Here is a 16,719-nt window from a genome sequence, read left to right as displayed (position 1 = left end):
TTAATGGCCTTAGCTCCCACGCGTCTCCTGTAGCTCAGTGGTAGAGCATCCGAAATAATAATCGGAAGAACATAGGTTCGACTCCTGTTAGGAGAAGACAAACTCCAATATATTTGTTTATGTACTTACTGTTGTCTCTGAGTTTCAGATGATATGATAAAATGTATATGATGTTTCCCACTGAGGCCAATTAATTGGTAATTAAGAAAGCTACATCTCTCTCTTTATCTGAATTAACAGCTATAAATTAAATGGAAATTTCTGACTAGCAACAAAAGATTGATGTTTAAAAACGGTTAACTCTATTTGTTATCCAAATGTAATAATCAATAATCATTCTAAAACACTGACTCAAACTGTAACTGTAACAAAGAGATACATGGGAAGAATTTTTAACATGATCTAAGAACAAAAATAAACTCTAACGCTGTACTCTTAAATCTTAAGCTGCATGCAGTGTACATATAGCTCTTCAAGCAAAAGCGTACTGAGCATGGCTGTTTACACATATATTGTTTCTTCCTCCATCTTTCAGTAATATTCGAGAGCGCAAGCTAAGTCGAGCTCGAATAAAAATCATTGAGAGCTAAAGTCTAAAATCCTGCAAGAGCAATTTCCTTTCCTCCCTGAATAATTAATCAAGTCTGATATAGGGACTGTCTATCAGTATTTTTCTAAGGCATGGCTTTCTGGCATAACGTGGTGCACACTTTTAACCACCATTTTGTTGTTGTTGAGTTTTAATGACCAGTCTATACGGTTCATTTCTTTACCAAAACAAGCTGGAACTTTAAAAACAGAACGATTTCTAATGTAGAGGTCATGTGCAAAACGACTTGTAATTGCGAATGATGCATTTCTCAGTGAGTGACACAGGTAAACTCGGATAAAGGAAATCGGAGGGCTCCTATCAAAAGGCGAACCTAAGATCTTCCAATTCCTAGTTCAGATTCTCTACTACTGAGCTGCAGGAGAATCGTGGGAACTAAGGCCATTGAACTAGGTTAATGGGACAAGCATCCTGCATACTGCTAGGACTTTACCACCAAGGTATCGCATTTCAGCACAAGCCAGCTGAGTTGATGATACTTTGACTTTCCCTCTTCGAATTTATACAAGTATCACATTCCACCTACATATGACATATGGATAACGAATGAAATGTCTAACTTGACTAAACCTGATCGCTATTGATACATCGAGTTTTTCTTTCTGCTGAAGGCGCAAAGTGCTATTAACTGTATCAGGTTCCCTTTGGTGTGTCGTGACGTTTGTTTCTCCTAATCTGTCTCCCGTTGATTTAAGTAGCTGTGTACATAGAACTTCTGTGTTTGCTTTCCCTTGCGCTCCCTGAAAGAAAACGATATTTCTGTCTTAGCCAAAATGAAATTAAAGCCAAGTTCTTTGTCTCAAAAAGTAATCATTGGCTGTGGATTTAAAACACAGTCTCCTTTACAAAAGACAAATCATTTTTCTCAGGTGACCAGAATATCAACTGTTCAAATAAATAGTTGTTTAATAAAAAAAAGAGTTTCACTGTCCTCGACACTCTTCGAGAACTTCTTGAAAGGTACTAGAATCATGTAAGTTTTTTGTTTCAGTAAAGTCTCATCATACAATACATAATCATCAAAGATTATATAAGTTAAAGGGCCATACATTTCAAAATATATCTGTAAGTAGCTACACCAGACTTACATAGTCATAAACTAACCCTTCCTTTCGTATGTGGTTAATCGCCTCTTACTACATGTACTTTACACTCATATTCAAGATTAATCAAGAAGAAGAAAGAAATTGTGTTAATTTTATTTATTATTGTTTTTCTCAGTTTGCCAATATAGTAACTAGAACAACTTTTTCTCTGCTATTAGGAAAAGCTTCCTTTTCAAGATGAGACCTAATCTGTTCCTTTTGATGTTTGGAGCGCTTATTTTAGCAGAGAAAATTAAGGCAGAGAAAGGAGCCTTCGAGCAGATTCTTGACGTCAATTTTGGAAAAGGTTTGCCTGTTAAACGTTCTTTATAAATAAGACTGATTGCAGTCCACCCACCCATCTCCCCGTCCTATTTTCTGAGAACTATCAACTTTAACTTCAACTTAGCTTCTTTTAAATTATTGTTGAAAGTCATTACTTTCAATGAACTGACCGTTGCTGATCTAGGCGAGCTATGGCCAGCCATACGTCAATTATTAAAGCAAAACTGAAGTAAAACTTTAGGAGGAAAAACATGAAAAAGGTCAGAGTAACAAATTTATATAACAACTTTGGAAAGCGAAGAAAAGAAGAAACCCTTTTTAAGGCTACCCAGAAACATCACTTTATTCTATCTTGCAATTGCATTATCCACTAACATCACACGATCGAATGAAGTACACTTTTTAGTACACCATTCTTGCTGATTTTCTAGCAAGGCACATACGTACCTTATAGGAAGCAGCAGCAGCGGAGTTAAGTGACCGAACACATGAGCATAAAGTATCACCACATCCGAAAGTGGATTTTTTTTTACTTTACCTAAGAAGCCAGGCAATAGTATACTAACTTTCAGTACTTCAGTAGATACCATCACCATCAGTCCTTTATCTTGTTTGAAAGTTCCTCAACTGCGTTTTCATTGCTTAACAATATTTTCGCAAGGCGAAGAAGTAGAACAAAGTATTGTTTTAAGCTTTAAAATCGATCACTAGCTATAGCAAGAGTTATTATGGTCAGCCTTTTCTAGAATCGTTTGGAGAAATCTAATATCCTTGGGCCGGGGTGCTTTGGTGTTTTTGAAATCTTCTTCAGTTAGGGCTCGTCACAAGAAAACATGATTAAGGAAAACTATTGGAAGACAGAATTTTTTTAAGGGGGGGGGGGGGGGGGCTCGAAATAAAACATGAACTATGATCCCACAAAACAAGTGGGCGATGACAGCGCCAACTCCCTTTAACTCTCTCAAATCCTCGTTTTTGGAACTCAGGTTTAACTTTTACAACATAAGTGCCTTAGCAAGACAGCGTTTTAAATATATTTCTCATACAAGATTCATTCCTCATGCGCATCATGGCTATGTATGGAACATCTTCCTAATGTTATGAAACTCTCCAGCGAAATCCAACACAAAATGACAGATCTCGAGAATCCGATTAAAAGCCTAACATCCCTAAAGCTCAAGGTATAAAGGCGAAATCTAGGCTTTCTAATACTATTAGTTCCTGAAAAAAAGCCCTCAATATCAACCCTGAGTGGCAGCTCGAGTTAAGGTACCCTTTAAGTTGCAAACAAAAAAAAAACTGCGAGGAAAAAAAGGCTAAAGGACTTTCCCTCGCTGGACTTAATGATATCCTAAGGAACACGTTGCTCCAGGAAGACAAAAAAACAAATATGGGACAATTAATTTCGTTCTGAGCTCAGCAGTTCTTTTACGATTAACTTGGAAAAACAGAACAAATTAATATGCACCTGATAGGGGGGGGGGGGGGGGGTGAGGGAGAGGAAAAGCAAACTAATTTTTATAAACTTTTGCTCATGATCCCTCTCTTCTTTCTATTTTTTAACCAGAAATCCAATGGGAAATACAAAAAGAAAAGAGAATCGAAGCTTTTTCTTTTCTTTTCTTTTCTTTTTTTCATTTCCCATTGTATTTCTGGTTAAAAATAGATAGAAGAGAGGAATCATGAAGAAAAGAAAAAAGGTAGTTTAATGTAAGTTGCACGGACCTGCCTTAGGTGTGAGGTCTGACGTAAGTTAGAGTGAATATTGTAATAGGATTAATGTATAAGTATGAAGTTTTTCCGTTAGTGAAACGTATCAATAAAATTAACGTAGGCTTACTCTCCTTAAAAATTTAAGATTCTAGAGGTACGTTTTCGCAAATTAAGATATTTTATAAGACGTTTGACTTCAAGCATATTTTTTGCTACGTACAAGTTTATCGAAAGCTTCACATTTTCTCTTAAACATAAGTTGAAAAGGAAACACTAACTAACTAAGTCAAGATGTCAATCCTACATTCTTGCAGATGTTTCATCGAGCCCACACCCCAAGTCCAGTTTTTATGAAGGGGACATTAAGTTAACAGAAGAACAGCGTATGAACAATGTTGTATTTGGAGACCCGGAAGGGTCATCAACACGTGCTGCAACGAACGATGAAAAGATAAAGTGGCCCAATGGTGTCATCCCGTACGAATTTGACTGCAGTGTGGGTACGTGTCCTTTGGTTATACAAAGAATCAATATGGAAAAACTGTTTCCGACATTCCTTTCTATAATCTCAAACCTGTGCGCGTAACATCTTTTCTTCACATGGCTGCCGTTCTTGTATCAGTTGTTGCTGGTACTCTTGCTGTTTGCTTTCCTCCTTCCTTTGCTTCCGTTGCTGTTGTCGTTGTTGTTCCTGGTGTTTTCTCTGTTAATGTTGTCTTTGTTATTGTTCTTGTTGTTGCTGCTGCTGGTATCGTTCTCTCTGTTATTGTTGCTGTTGTTGTCAGTGTTTTCGTTGCTGTTGTTGCTGTTATCGTTGTTGCCATTGTTATTGCTGGTTTTGTTGTTGTTGTTTTTGCTTCTCGATTTCCAGACTTCCTAACTAAACTTATTTTATCTTGGCATATTTTTTTAGGGAAATTGGGTCTAGTAGCATAAGAAGGGAAACGGATCTGGGGTGAAATGAATTTGAACTTTGCACGAAAATGAAATTCTGGTATCTTTTAAGGGTTTTTTGGTTTTAATCGTCTTCGTGTCTTCGTGTTGACTATACTCTCAGCCGATCAAAATAACTCACTTGTCGAGTTCTTCCTAAAATTAATTTCACCGTTAGCAAGTACCATCGCCTACTAATAAATTAAAATCTTAATCTATAGCCAATATGGATCGTGCAGTAAGAACCACGATGGAAGCCATTGCCGAGTGGGAAAGTAAGACGTGCCTCAGGTTTGTGAAGAGAACAACTGAAAAGGAATACCTCTGGTTTCATCGAGGAAACGGGTAAGGGCATTAATCTGTTTCTCGAACTGTGAAGGTCTCTTGCAGAGAAGAAGAAGAAGAAGAAGAAGAAGAAGAAGAAGAAGAAGAAAAAGAAGAAAGGTTTATTTGCAACACATCCAACAGGCGGCATATGTAATCAAATTCTGCTTTATTAGCAACCTGCAACTACCCAATGCGGGTACAAAAGTGTTTCAGTTTATTTTGAAAGTCCCATACTATATTTATATTAACACTCTTGTTGAATTTTAAAATTACCAATAACTGTACAAGATCAGAAACAAAAACATAAAATATGCTTGAGATAGATATATGGACCTTTTAAAGACTAATGAAATGAGACATCTTTCAATCGCTAAGTGAGCTTTTTTTCCGTTCCGCTCTTCTTTGGCAGCTGCTGGTGCGAAGTTGGTAAAGTGTACGGTCGAAAAACGTGGCTCTCCATCGGAAATGGATGTGAGTACAAGCACGTGATGACCCATGAGATCGGACATGCTATTGGATTTTGGCACGAGCAGAGCAGACCCGATAGAGATAGCTACTTAAAGATCAACTGGGAAAACATTTTAGATGGTAAGATGACTTCTTGACTCTAAATATGAAAGGAGCAAATAAGGTAATGATTTAAGTAGGCTTGCACCAATGCATTTTGGGGAACATTTAAGGAACACTCTCCTCAAATGAGATGCAGCTGAAAATAGTAAATATTAGTTAATCCACAAGAGAATTTCCAGCTTTGAAATGATAAATATCCGAAAATTTCTTATTGTTCAAACAATTAGATAAATTTCAACGAAAAATAGATCATTACACTTAAAATCCATTCGTTTGCAAGTTTACGCGTTATGTTTAAGAAAGTTTGAAAAGGCTGTCAGTTGTTTTTTTGTTCGTTATTTCCTAGGGTACTAAATTAGTTAGTTGGTTCTTTAGTAAGTTATTGAGTTCGTTAGCTCATTAGTTCATTATTAAGCTATTCGGTTGGTAAGTAATAGTGTAAGAGATTAGATTGTTTCATCATTTCTTTGGAAAAGTTCCCGTAACGACTCCGTTTGGTTTGTTTCTCAGACATGGAATATAACTTCAAAAAGAAGGTGTACGGAAGTGAGGTGGTGGACTATGGAGTCCCTTATGATTATGCATCCATCATGCACTACCCATGGACTGCCTTCTCTAAAAATGGTAAAAAGACACTAGAGCCCATTGGACAGCTAAACGGAAAGACCCCGTATGTGAAACTCAGTGACGATGATGCACTGCAGGCGCGCAGGATGTACAAATGTTCCGGTGAGACTGTGAGGCATATCAAAATATGGTAGTATAATTTGACTTAACTTAATTGATCTGGATACCTGAAACAAGACGCAAAATACCATCCAAAAGAATTTTCCGAAAGGGCCATAAACAGTACCATTAGTGCATTTCTTAGGGTTGTGTTTAAACCCAGTGGAAGCGTCACTAATAGTGAAATTACTAATCACTGCTTGTTTCTGTTATACTACCCCTCTTCTTCTTCTTCTTCTTCTTCTTCTTCTTCTTCTTCTTCTTCTTCTTCTTCTTCTTCTTCTTCTTCTTCTTCTTCTTCTTCTTCGTCTTCTTCTTCTTCTTCTTCTTCGTTGGCCTCTTCTTCTTCTTGTACTCTTCATCTTGCTGTTAGGGTGCTATTTGCCAGGAATTATTTTACAGATGAGCTGTTTTTTTTTTTCTCAACAGGTAGTAAAAGATCTGTTTTTAGAGAAGGTACGCTGTGTTTGTTTATATTTTGTATGTTTGGTTTTAATCTTTGTTTTTTGAGAACTGAGAACGGTTAATTGTAAATATTAAATATTTAAAAGGGACGGCGGTTTCCACATATTCTTTTTGTAAACCTTTTAATTCAAATTTTGTTGTGTAAAGTACAATTTTCATTCGATCAGGGGAGGAGGTGTGGCCGAGTGGCTAAAGACGCGGACTCGTGATCTGGAGGTCCCAGGTTTGCGTCCGCTCTTTGACCACTAACTGGGTAGGTATTTGTTCAAATTCTCAGTCACGTTTTGTAGATATTATGGTAAGACTCAATGCGGTTGGGGTTTTTAAGAAGTTTATCTCCAGTTTGTTTAAAATTTTGGTAAATAGATGTATACGGCTCCACAAGCTCCTAGCTTTAATAATAACCATGAATTAAAAAAATGCTTTCCTTTTTTACTTTTACTTTCCGTTCGACAATAACGCTTTTTCAGAAAAATTACAATGATTATGGTAATGACAATAGTTACTCTAATTTGCTTTATTACATGTATCATTTTTCACCATCAAGAAACCTCACAATTAATAGAAATAAGACAACAAATGAATAGATGAAGGCAATGATATCGAAATTAAAAAAAGGAAAAACCATCGCTTGAAGACGTCAAGGGTTATTTTCACAACGCACTCTCAAACGTCCTTTTTGCAGACCACGATTCGCAGCAAGAACGATGTGAGGACAGAGCGAATACGAGTGATTGCGAAGGCTGGAAAAAAGCTGGATTTTGTCTGAAACACGAAGCCTTAGTCTACCACTGCAAGAAAACATGTAACCTGTGCTCCTCCGGTAAGGTCGAACGTTTATTGCGATTACTATAGCATAGGATGGTAGTGTAGTGTAGTGTAGTGTAGTGTAGTGTAGTGTAGTGTAGTGTAGTGTAGTGTAGTGTAGTGTAGTGTAGTGTAGTGTAGTGTAGTGTAGTGTAGTGTAGTGTAGTGTAGTATACATTGTAATATAGGTGTTGTTTAGTGAGGGGGATAGTGTAGTGTACATTACAATATAGGTGCTAAATACTTTCTTTAGAACCTGTCGTCCATTACTTTTTAATAGAAGCACGAAGAAAATTATAGAACAATGGTATCCCGGATGTTCGCTGCGGTAAATTCCATTTAGATTTTCAAAGTTGGGCCTCATACTTTACAAGTTTGAATTGTAATACCTTATATGTTTTGAAAACGAGGCTAAAAAAGTATTATCGAAGACTACAAAAACGGAAAGAAAAGATTACTTCGCTCTCACAGAATGGCACGGCTCAGTCAGCATTTTGTGAACAATAGCGTTCAAGACAATCCTACGCAAAAAAAGTTTGACCTAAAAAATATTTAGAGGTAAGGAAAAGTATTAGCAATCACAGAAGCCAAAAAAAAAAAACTGGCAACACTCAAAACTCCATGTTTTACCTTAAAGCAAAAACGCAGAGGATAGTTTTATTTTCAAGCAGTCAAACCGGCACTGAATATTCTGTAAAAATCCTAGAAAGAAGCTAAAAAAAATGCAAATTACCGCCAACTTCTCCTTTAACTGTTATTTTCAGTTGCTTTCAGTGGCTTTTGATTTCTTTTCGTTCAATTTTGGTGGTTCAGAAATCCAAGGTGGCCGCCGTTTGGCAAACATGACCTAATTACTGCGTCATATGACCTCATCATGTCTCGTTGTGGATCTGAAAGGAAATATCTTTGGATGTACTACTTATCAATTCGGTTTAGAATATAACATGAGCTAAAAAAGGAAACAATCCCTTCGTTTGAGTGGCTGAGCCAAAACACAAATTTGCAACGTTGCGTACGAAGGCAATGAAACACTAAATCCGGCATTTTTTTGATATTTTAACATTTCCTGAATGAGCAAAAAACTTTCTTCAAATTCAATCCAAATGAATGTATTATCCCAAGATTTCTAGAAAGCTTCTGTGACTGTGCCCCCGGTCTTGACAGCTGGTTTGTTTTCTCATCTTACGACTCGCCTGTGTACAACCACATATCGTTTTTAAGAACAGCGAAAGAGACCCCCCCCCCCCCCCCATCTCCCCCCCCGTCATATTTATGTCACGATATTTCCCTTTAATTGGCAAAATCTGGCTATCGTATTTTACCCCACGTTTGCCTTTTATTGTAAAGAATATACTACACTTGTTAAATAGTAAGCTAATTGTTTTTTTAGACAGCTGCATGGACACGAAAATAGACTGTATAATGTGGGCATGTACAGGGCAATGTACATCTGATCAGGTGAAGAAAGACTGTCCGCACTCCTGTAAAACCTGCAACACTAGTAAGTAATGCTTGACCTTTTACCTTATACATGAGTACGATTCTGGATTGAAAGAAAAAGAGAAGCCAAAAATGCAACCTATTACTGGACAATCTTTTAATGCTTGGTCCACTCTTACTGTCCATGCTTGTTGGGTTCTTTTTCTAAAACAATGAACTAAAACCCTTGGGGCAGAAAAAAACAACACCTAGGGACGCATGGCAACGACGTCAAGTTTCTGGCAATCTATAGCTTTGGTTTAGATATAACTCTCTTTCAAGTTTCAGGAAGGAAATTATTTCCGAAATCTATTGAGTTAGAAAATACAGTCAACTCTCTCGTAAGTGAGCACCCTTGGGGCACGACAAAGTTTTCGCTTACAGGAGGTGTTCGCTTACAGGAAAGATCAACAAAATAAGCCTTATACTGGACTGATTGATTAATTAATTACATAAAGATATTACTTTAGCAGCTAAAATTAGGCAAATAGAAACTAATTTATTTTATTTTTTCACATCTATTCATTCTTTTGATGAAACTTTGTATCATTTTGAAACATTCACTGTAAAAATTCCCGTTTACCTACAGATCTTATTATAGCTATCTTCTATGTCTATAAACAGTGATTATCTGTCAGCAGTCTGGGGATGCATATTCGAGGAGTAGACGTATCTTAGTACAATACAGTCTCTTGCTGGCTTTCTTTACCGTCTGTTCAACATGATAGTTCCAACACAGGTTATCCTGTTGCCATACCACCAGTAACTTAAACCTTTATACCCTCTCCAAACATGACTCATTTATTTGCAGGGGTTCCGGCTTGAAAGAGTTTCGAGAAAACGAGATCCACATGTCCTTGGTTTTTTTTGGGTTCAACAGCATGTTATTTGTAGTTGCCCAGTTCTGAAGGCCATCAAGTACTTCCTTCATATTTGATAATTCACCAATTGGTATACTTTCAAACGCTGTGCAGTCATCCCCGTATTTACACGTCTGTACACGATCTTGCAGTTGTACATTTGCTAAAGCAATTATGCAACCTATAATTTTACCACGTAAAATCACCTCTGCACTGCAAAGGTCATTATACTGAGGTGCTTTTTGTAGATCCAACTACACCACCAACGGTACAACCGACGACCGCTCCGACCACAGAATCAACGACCGCTCCACCAACCAATGGACCATCGACATCAGCTCCGACCACAGAATCAACGACCGCTCCACCAACCAATGGACCATCGACATCAGCTCCGATCACCAATCCACCGATATCACCCAACAGTACTGCCGCAGGTGGGTGTGTTCCACCATGGGTATATTTCCATAAGTTTCACGTGTGAACCACAAGTGGCGGTGTTAGGTATTGAATGTTGCGCTTTGTTATTGCAACAACCATTTGTGTCATCGAGGCAACCTATAACCGCATTTTTGGTCGGATGTATCTCTCTCACTCTGAGCTCAAGTGTAACAAAGCTGGAAAATAGCTAAAATTGTGGCAACAGTTTCTTTAATAAAAACGAAATAGAAAAGTAACGGGAAGGAAACTTCTTTGCAATAAATGAAAAACAAAATGGGAATTTCAGTGGTGCATCCACAGAGTGGCTTTTCGTTCAGATTGAATTTAAATTTGGAAAATTTTGGTCTTTGTACAGGGATAAACTCCTGTTAATAGGTAGTAGTTTTCGCCCAAGTTGAATTTGTTCAATTTGTATCTCTGCTGATGACACCCCTTTTGATAACGTAGACCCTTATACGTATTTGGGTATTGTGATTAACAACCGGTTCTCCTGGTCTGATCATATTGAGTCTGTCCGAAGCAAAATTAGCAAAACGTTAGGTCTATTGAGGCGTATTTAGTCATGCCTGCCCCTTAGCGCGAGAGTTACTTTTTTAATAGTTTTATTTTACCTCTTTTTGATTATGGGGATATAATCTGGGGTGATAGAGGTAATGCCTCTTTGATTTCTGAGCTACAAGTGCTGCAAAATAAGGCTGCTCGCCTTATATTAGATCTTCCTGCCTTCCATTATTATACCAGGTCTAGAAATAATATTCACGAATCCACTGCCAATTGAAAATGGGGCCACTCGTCGTCACTTCTTTTTAGTTCAGAAATCTGGAACAGATTAGATCCCGCGATAAGGGAATCAGAGTCACTGACTGCTTTTAAACGTGGACTGTCAAAAGCCATTTTATGATCCTTTTAGTTCTACTTTTAACTCTTGGATATATACATTTTTTAATTTCTTGTTTCTATAATTAGGTTTTTACTTGTTCTTGGTGATTTTTAGTGGACCCTTCTGTAAACCACTTTTGTGATGTTGGCATCCTCATTAAAGATTACCCTCAAACACCTTAGTAGTCGGAGAAAAACCCACAGAGTAGGGATGAGAACCAGTAACATATTCAATTCACGCATAGGATCAATTCCAGGAATGGAACACAGATCACTGGTGAGAGACGAGAGTTCACACCAATACGACACCTCTGCAATGGTCATACTGATAGACATGGAGTCTTTTAACGTGTTTCTTATCAGTTGAGACCTGTTAGAACTAGGTCAAACAACTCAAACTTGTTTATCATTACAGTGATCTCCTTTCTTAGGAATGAAGTGCATTGACAAGCGCATTGAATGTAAAGACTGGGCTGCCCAGGGCGATTGTGTCACAAATGGCTGGATTGAGAGAACATGCCGTATCAGCTGCAAGACACGATGTGATTCCAAGCCTTTCAAGCCCGACGGTATAAACATGAAATCAATATATTTTGTTAAAGGTAGCAATAAGGAAGCATAGTACATTCCTGTTCGTCCACTGAGAAAAAAACGTTTTCTTCACTTTTTTTGAGGTCAAGTATAACAAACAAAACACTACCTCTACCTCCTTCAACTTTTATTATTATTATTATTATTATTATTATTATTATTATTATTATTATTATTATTATTATATACTGTTAACTTGTGAATAGCAATTTGTGTGGAATATTTTAATAAAGATTATTATTATCGTTTTTTTATAATTAAAAAAATTATTATTTTTTTTTTTTTTAATTTTTTTTTTTATAATTTAGACAACCAGCGTATCATAGTTGCAAAAATTTACCTCACGAAACGCATCTAACAGAGTTTCGCTAGAAAGTAAGACTTTCAAGACGTTGTGATAATTGCTCCGACTCGCCGTTCATCCCAGTTTATTTGTTTAATATAGGTTCCTGCTCCGACGGCCTTGGCCTCGGATGGCCGGGAAACTTCGAACTGCCTGGTAGTGCTTTCAGCGCCTCATCAGAGTATAAGCCAGGTGGGTTGAGTATAATTTAAAAACATAGGTAAACTCCATTCAAGGCACATCATGATCATGATTTCTTCTTTTGTTTCAGTATGCAGTTCTAATCATAACCAATGACTAGTACTTTTTTACACAAGTGTCTCAGCTGGTCGTAGATTACGGAATTGCCGCATATACTCACTGACCCAAAGTGTTCATAGGATAAGTTTCAAACAAATTAATCTGCTACTGAGCCAACAATCTTGTTTGATTGGAATGGTTAATTCTGCAATTATCGCTGAGAGAGCCTGCCCGGCTGATCAGTATCGAGCATGTTTTGTTGCCAGTAAGTGATATAAGTGATATATTACGGTAATAACCCTTTGTATTCTATTGGTGATGTCACCTGTACACTTTTAGTCTTTAATTGTTAGTGGACAAGAAGGGCATTGCTATACATCCAACTCAGCCTAAACCAAAACCAAAGAAAAATAGAAATGTTCAATGTTTTGCAAACTTTCTCATTAGGTACTTGGAGAGCATCTGCGGACAACGCTCGCCTTTACTTTGAGGACGATCAAAATAGCAAAAGGATTGGAGCGTGGTGCGCGAACGAGCGAGAGAATCAGTGGCTACAGGTTGATCTCGGCGAAACAAAGAGAATCAGAGCCATCGCAACACAAGGTGACAAAAATTGGACTTTTCCGTGATAGATCGTTTTCTGCGAGACAGATTGGTAGAGACTAAATAAGATTTTACTTCACAGTACATCACGATTTTCTAAAATAATTTTAGAATATAGATGCACAATTAAGCGTGGATATTTTTTATCGTCGAGGTCATCGGCATTCCGGCCTGTTTACATTAACTTACTTTTTGGAATTTGCATTATATGAGTCATTGTTTGCTCCTGTACAATGCCTTAAGGTCGTCAGTATGTTTCCACCTTAATGATACATGATCATAACTTAACTAACTACGGTACTTACCATAATTAATTTTCTAAATTAAGGTCGAGATGTTTTTCATGAGCACGTCAAGGAATACAAACTGGCCTTCAGCGACGATGGATCCAACTTCCAGGTGTACCAAGAAAATGGAAAGGACAAGGTAATTTCATGCTAAAAGCAAAAAGGGCTACGCTTTAGAGAGATTTACATAATTTCTGATATTTCAATTACATGTGCAACAAAATACTAACCTCGTGTTAGATTGTAAGACCGGAGCTCGTGTTATAATCCCCCCTTTACCACTATTTGATCAATATGAGCTATTTTCATTTGTGTGTGTCTTCACAGGTTTTCACTGGCAACTGTGATCATTTCACTCCAGTGTTGAACACATTCAATCCAGTCACAGCCAGGCACGTCAAGATCATTGTTGTCCAGGCCAGTTACCCTTGCATGAGGGTTGAACTCTATGGCTGTGACGCTATTAAAAGGTTGGTAAATCAAAGTCCCAGTGTTTAATCTCTGACGGTTGATAATCATAGAAATTCCGTTCATTGCAATATCAAAATTGTTGATAACTTCTAGTGACGCTTACTTTTTTTCTTAAGAGCAACTCCCGCTATTTGGATAATTCTTCACCGGAGTAACGCCGTGAAAGTAAATGAAATACTGGAAATACGGCAGTTTAGTAAATCAGATGCTTCATGTTATTCCAGTGTCGTCGAGTCCAGACGTTTCCAGTAACCCCTTAAAATCACGAGGCAGGCAATTTGGGGGAAAAGGATGTGAAAAACAAAACCCCAGATGAGTTAATAAGCCAAACGACGCAGATGGGTAAAAAGCACTATAGACTAACAGAAAATCCAATAATAATGAGGCAAAACCCCTCAAGTAAGGACCAGGAACGGGAGACTTTTAGCAGCTCTTGCCCTCACCCCACACACACCCCTCTCCACTACCCTTTCACCCTCCTAGTCCCTCCCATCAAACCTTTAACATTTCGTTATTTAAAACCCTATTGACCGTATTCTCTCAACAATCCTTTAAGGTTTCTCAACATATTTTTTTATTATTATTTCCATCTTTGTTAACAGGTGCGCAGAGGGGAATAATGAAGCGGATTGAGCTTACCTACTGGTCCAAATTCTATATCTGATTGCATCCAGTGATCTCTTAATTCTGGAAAATAAACCAATAAACTAGAGTAAAACCAAGTAAATAATTTGTTTGCATTGTTGTTGTTGTTGTTGTTTTGATTAACCCTATCTAGACCCCGTAGGGGGCGAATGCTTCCCTGGCGGCTTTGAACCGGAATAACATTTTTTTTTGTCATTTCAGCAAACATCCTGTACCTTCCTTCAATAAATTTTAGGCAATTTATCTGGAACAATTTTATTTCATCGGTTACTGTTTATTGAATTTTTGGAAGGCCTTTTTAAAAAAAAAAAAAAAGAAAGAAAGGGAAAATCCGTATTTAATATGAAGAAAAATTACTTTCTGTAACTTTGGAAGTACTATCTCTGCTCCAATTCTCATTGTTATAACTTTTATTCTTGCGAAGTTATGGAGGGTGAGGGGCGGAAATCCGGCCCCAGAAGAAAAAAAACAGGTCCTCATAGGGTTGAGCAATTATTGCTTATAACAAACTGATACTATTTAGAGCACCTAAGTTCATTCCTTTCTGGACTGAAATTTGCGAAAATGACTAAAAGTCGTGAAATTGACCAAAAATGAAGTCATAAATTCACCCCTTGTTGGCCTCAAATTCAAGGAAATAGCCTAAAAGAGAGCAATAAGGTCATTGCTTTCCGGTCTCAAATTCGTGAAAATAGCCAAAAACCGGGCAAAAAGTTCACTCCGGTGTTAGTGGTCTCAAATCCGTGAAAAAAGCTAAACATCGAGCGATAAGTTCATTCCTTTCTGGTCTCGAATTCGTGAAAAGGAAACATTTCTTTTGGAAACAGGTCTGTTGCGAGGAAACAAAAATTGTTTCGAAATTCTTAAAAAAACATTTGATAACCAAAATATTTTGAAAAGCACTGTCCAGATTTATAATTAAGTATGGCTGCGCATCGCACTGTACCGCATCGTATCGTGCTGTGTTGTGTTGTGTTGTGATGTTCATGTGTTGTCTTGTTCTATTGCATTGTATTGAATTTTATTGTGTTTGTTGTGTTGTGTTGTGTTGTGTTGTGTTGTGTTGTGTTGAGTAGGTATGTTTTCTAATTTTATTATGCTCGTGTAGTTTCCTATTGTACTGGTCTTGTTTAGTGTTGTTTTGTGTTTTGTTAAAGGGTGATTGGATGGAAAGATTATTGTATTCCGTATTGAATTGTAGTGTGTTATGGAAATCAATGGGTCCTATGAATAACAAAAGAGGAGGGCTCATTTTGTATACGGTGCGTAAGAAAAAGGTTCATTCTGTATACTGTGCATTAGGTCTACTGATTCCGCCCAAACCATCCGGGTGGTGTCGCACTTATATAGGCAAATAACAATAGCTTGATGGCAAACCAATCAGAAGCGAGTGGCGTCATCACGTATTAACCCACAGGAAAGGAAGCAATAGAATTATTAATGCAAAGAACTGTCATGACAAAAATGGATTAACATAAGTGACTAAACACAAAGAAAGAGAATATAGACAGACCAGCAATAATATCGTAAATATTCGCGTTTGGTAAACTCTGCCGCTAGATAAGAATAGAAAGATATTCGCGTAAGATATTTCTGATGTATTGAGTTATTGGAAGACAAGTATTAAATGACGGATTCTCAGGAAAATCGACCTGAAACAACCTCTGCTTCAGTCTTCGTAAGTTGGTTACTTGGGAAATTCGGTTCGCTGGTGCCAGCGCAAGATATCCTTGCTATTGAGCAGCGGAACGAAATCTCCCATCTCTTCAAACGATGCACCGCTTAATCAAACAGCCAAAGCCTCGCAGCACCCATTCAAGCCGAGAGAACACAAGCAAGCTTCTTCAGGCGAGGATCCCTTCACTGTTTTTTTTTTTTTTTTTTTGCTGGTTCGAACATCAGTAAAAAAAATTGAAGGCTGCACGTTCACTTTCTCTTTCAACACAGCACCTTGCAGCAGTGGTGAAAGCTCGGCTCGGTCAAAGCCGCGAAAACGCCACATTATCATCTCAGATGACTCAGACTCAGGTTAACTTGAAGTTCCTTCTGGAAAGTTTGTTTCCACAAATCCACATGGCCGTTTTGAACATGTTTTCAGCCCTTTGGAAAATTAAACTTCGCCGTGTTTGAGTCATTCATACACAATTTATCGATAGATATTTTCAGACCTTTTGAACATGCCTGTCATCATTTGCAGCGTGTCAACATTCATCCACTTTTGGCATATGACAGATGATTGTCATTTCAATGACCTTTCAATGTTTTTTTTTTTTTTTTTTTTTTTTTTTTTTTTTTTTTTTTTACGGACCTGCGAGTGAATATAAAATTAAGCCTCACATAAACATGCCACTTAAATTGA

General features: G+C 37.5%; 1 protein-coding gene and 1 non-coding gene across 2 annotated transcripts; both read left to right on the top strand.

The window, feature by feature from the left end:
* The first annotated feature begins 23 nt into the window (after positions 1 to 23).
* Trnai-aau (transfer RNA isoleucine (anticodon AAU)) lies at positions 24 to 96 on the top strand. Its single transcript has one exon. It is a non-coding gene; the product is annotated as a tRNA-Ile (tRNA).
* A 1,458-nt stretch (positions 97 to 1,554) lies between these two features.
* LOC146488120 (uncharacterized) lies at positions 1,555 to 14,445 on the top strand. Its single transcript, XM_085121259.1, has 16 exons — positions 1,555 to 1,583; positions 1,875 to 2,002; positions 4,008 to 4,193; positions 4,848 to 4,971; positions 5,363 to 5,541; positions 6,034 to 6,252; positions 6,679 to 6,705; positions 7,400 to 7,537; positions 8,912 to 9,022; positions 10,109 to 10,297; positions 11,612 to 11,749; positions 12,217 to 12,306; positions 12,802 to 12,957; positions 13,286 to 13,383; positions 13,572 to 13,714; positions 14,318 to 14,445. Coding segments are annotated over exons 1-16 (1,959 nt in total). The 5' UTR covers positions 1,555 to 1,581; the 3' UTR covers positions 14,349 to 14,445.
* Positions 14,446 to 16,719: the final 2,274 nt, after the last annotated feature.

This window comes from Pavona decussata, unplaced genomic scaffold (genome assembly GCF_977016875.1).
Source record: "Pavona decussata unplaced genomic scaffold, jaPavDecu1.1 SCAFFOLD_11, whole genome shotgun sequence".
Classification (NCBI taxonomy): Eukaryota; Metazoa; Cnidaria; class Anthozoa; order Scleractinia; family Agariciidae; genus Pavona; species Pavona decussata.
The sequence above is the reverse complement of the archived record's forward strand: the minus strand, read 5'-3'. Positions and strand labels throughout refer to the sequence as shown.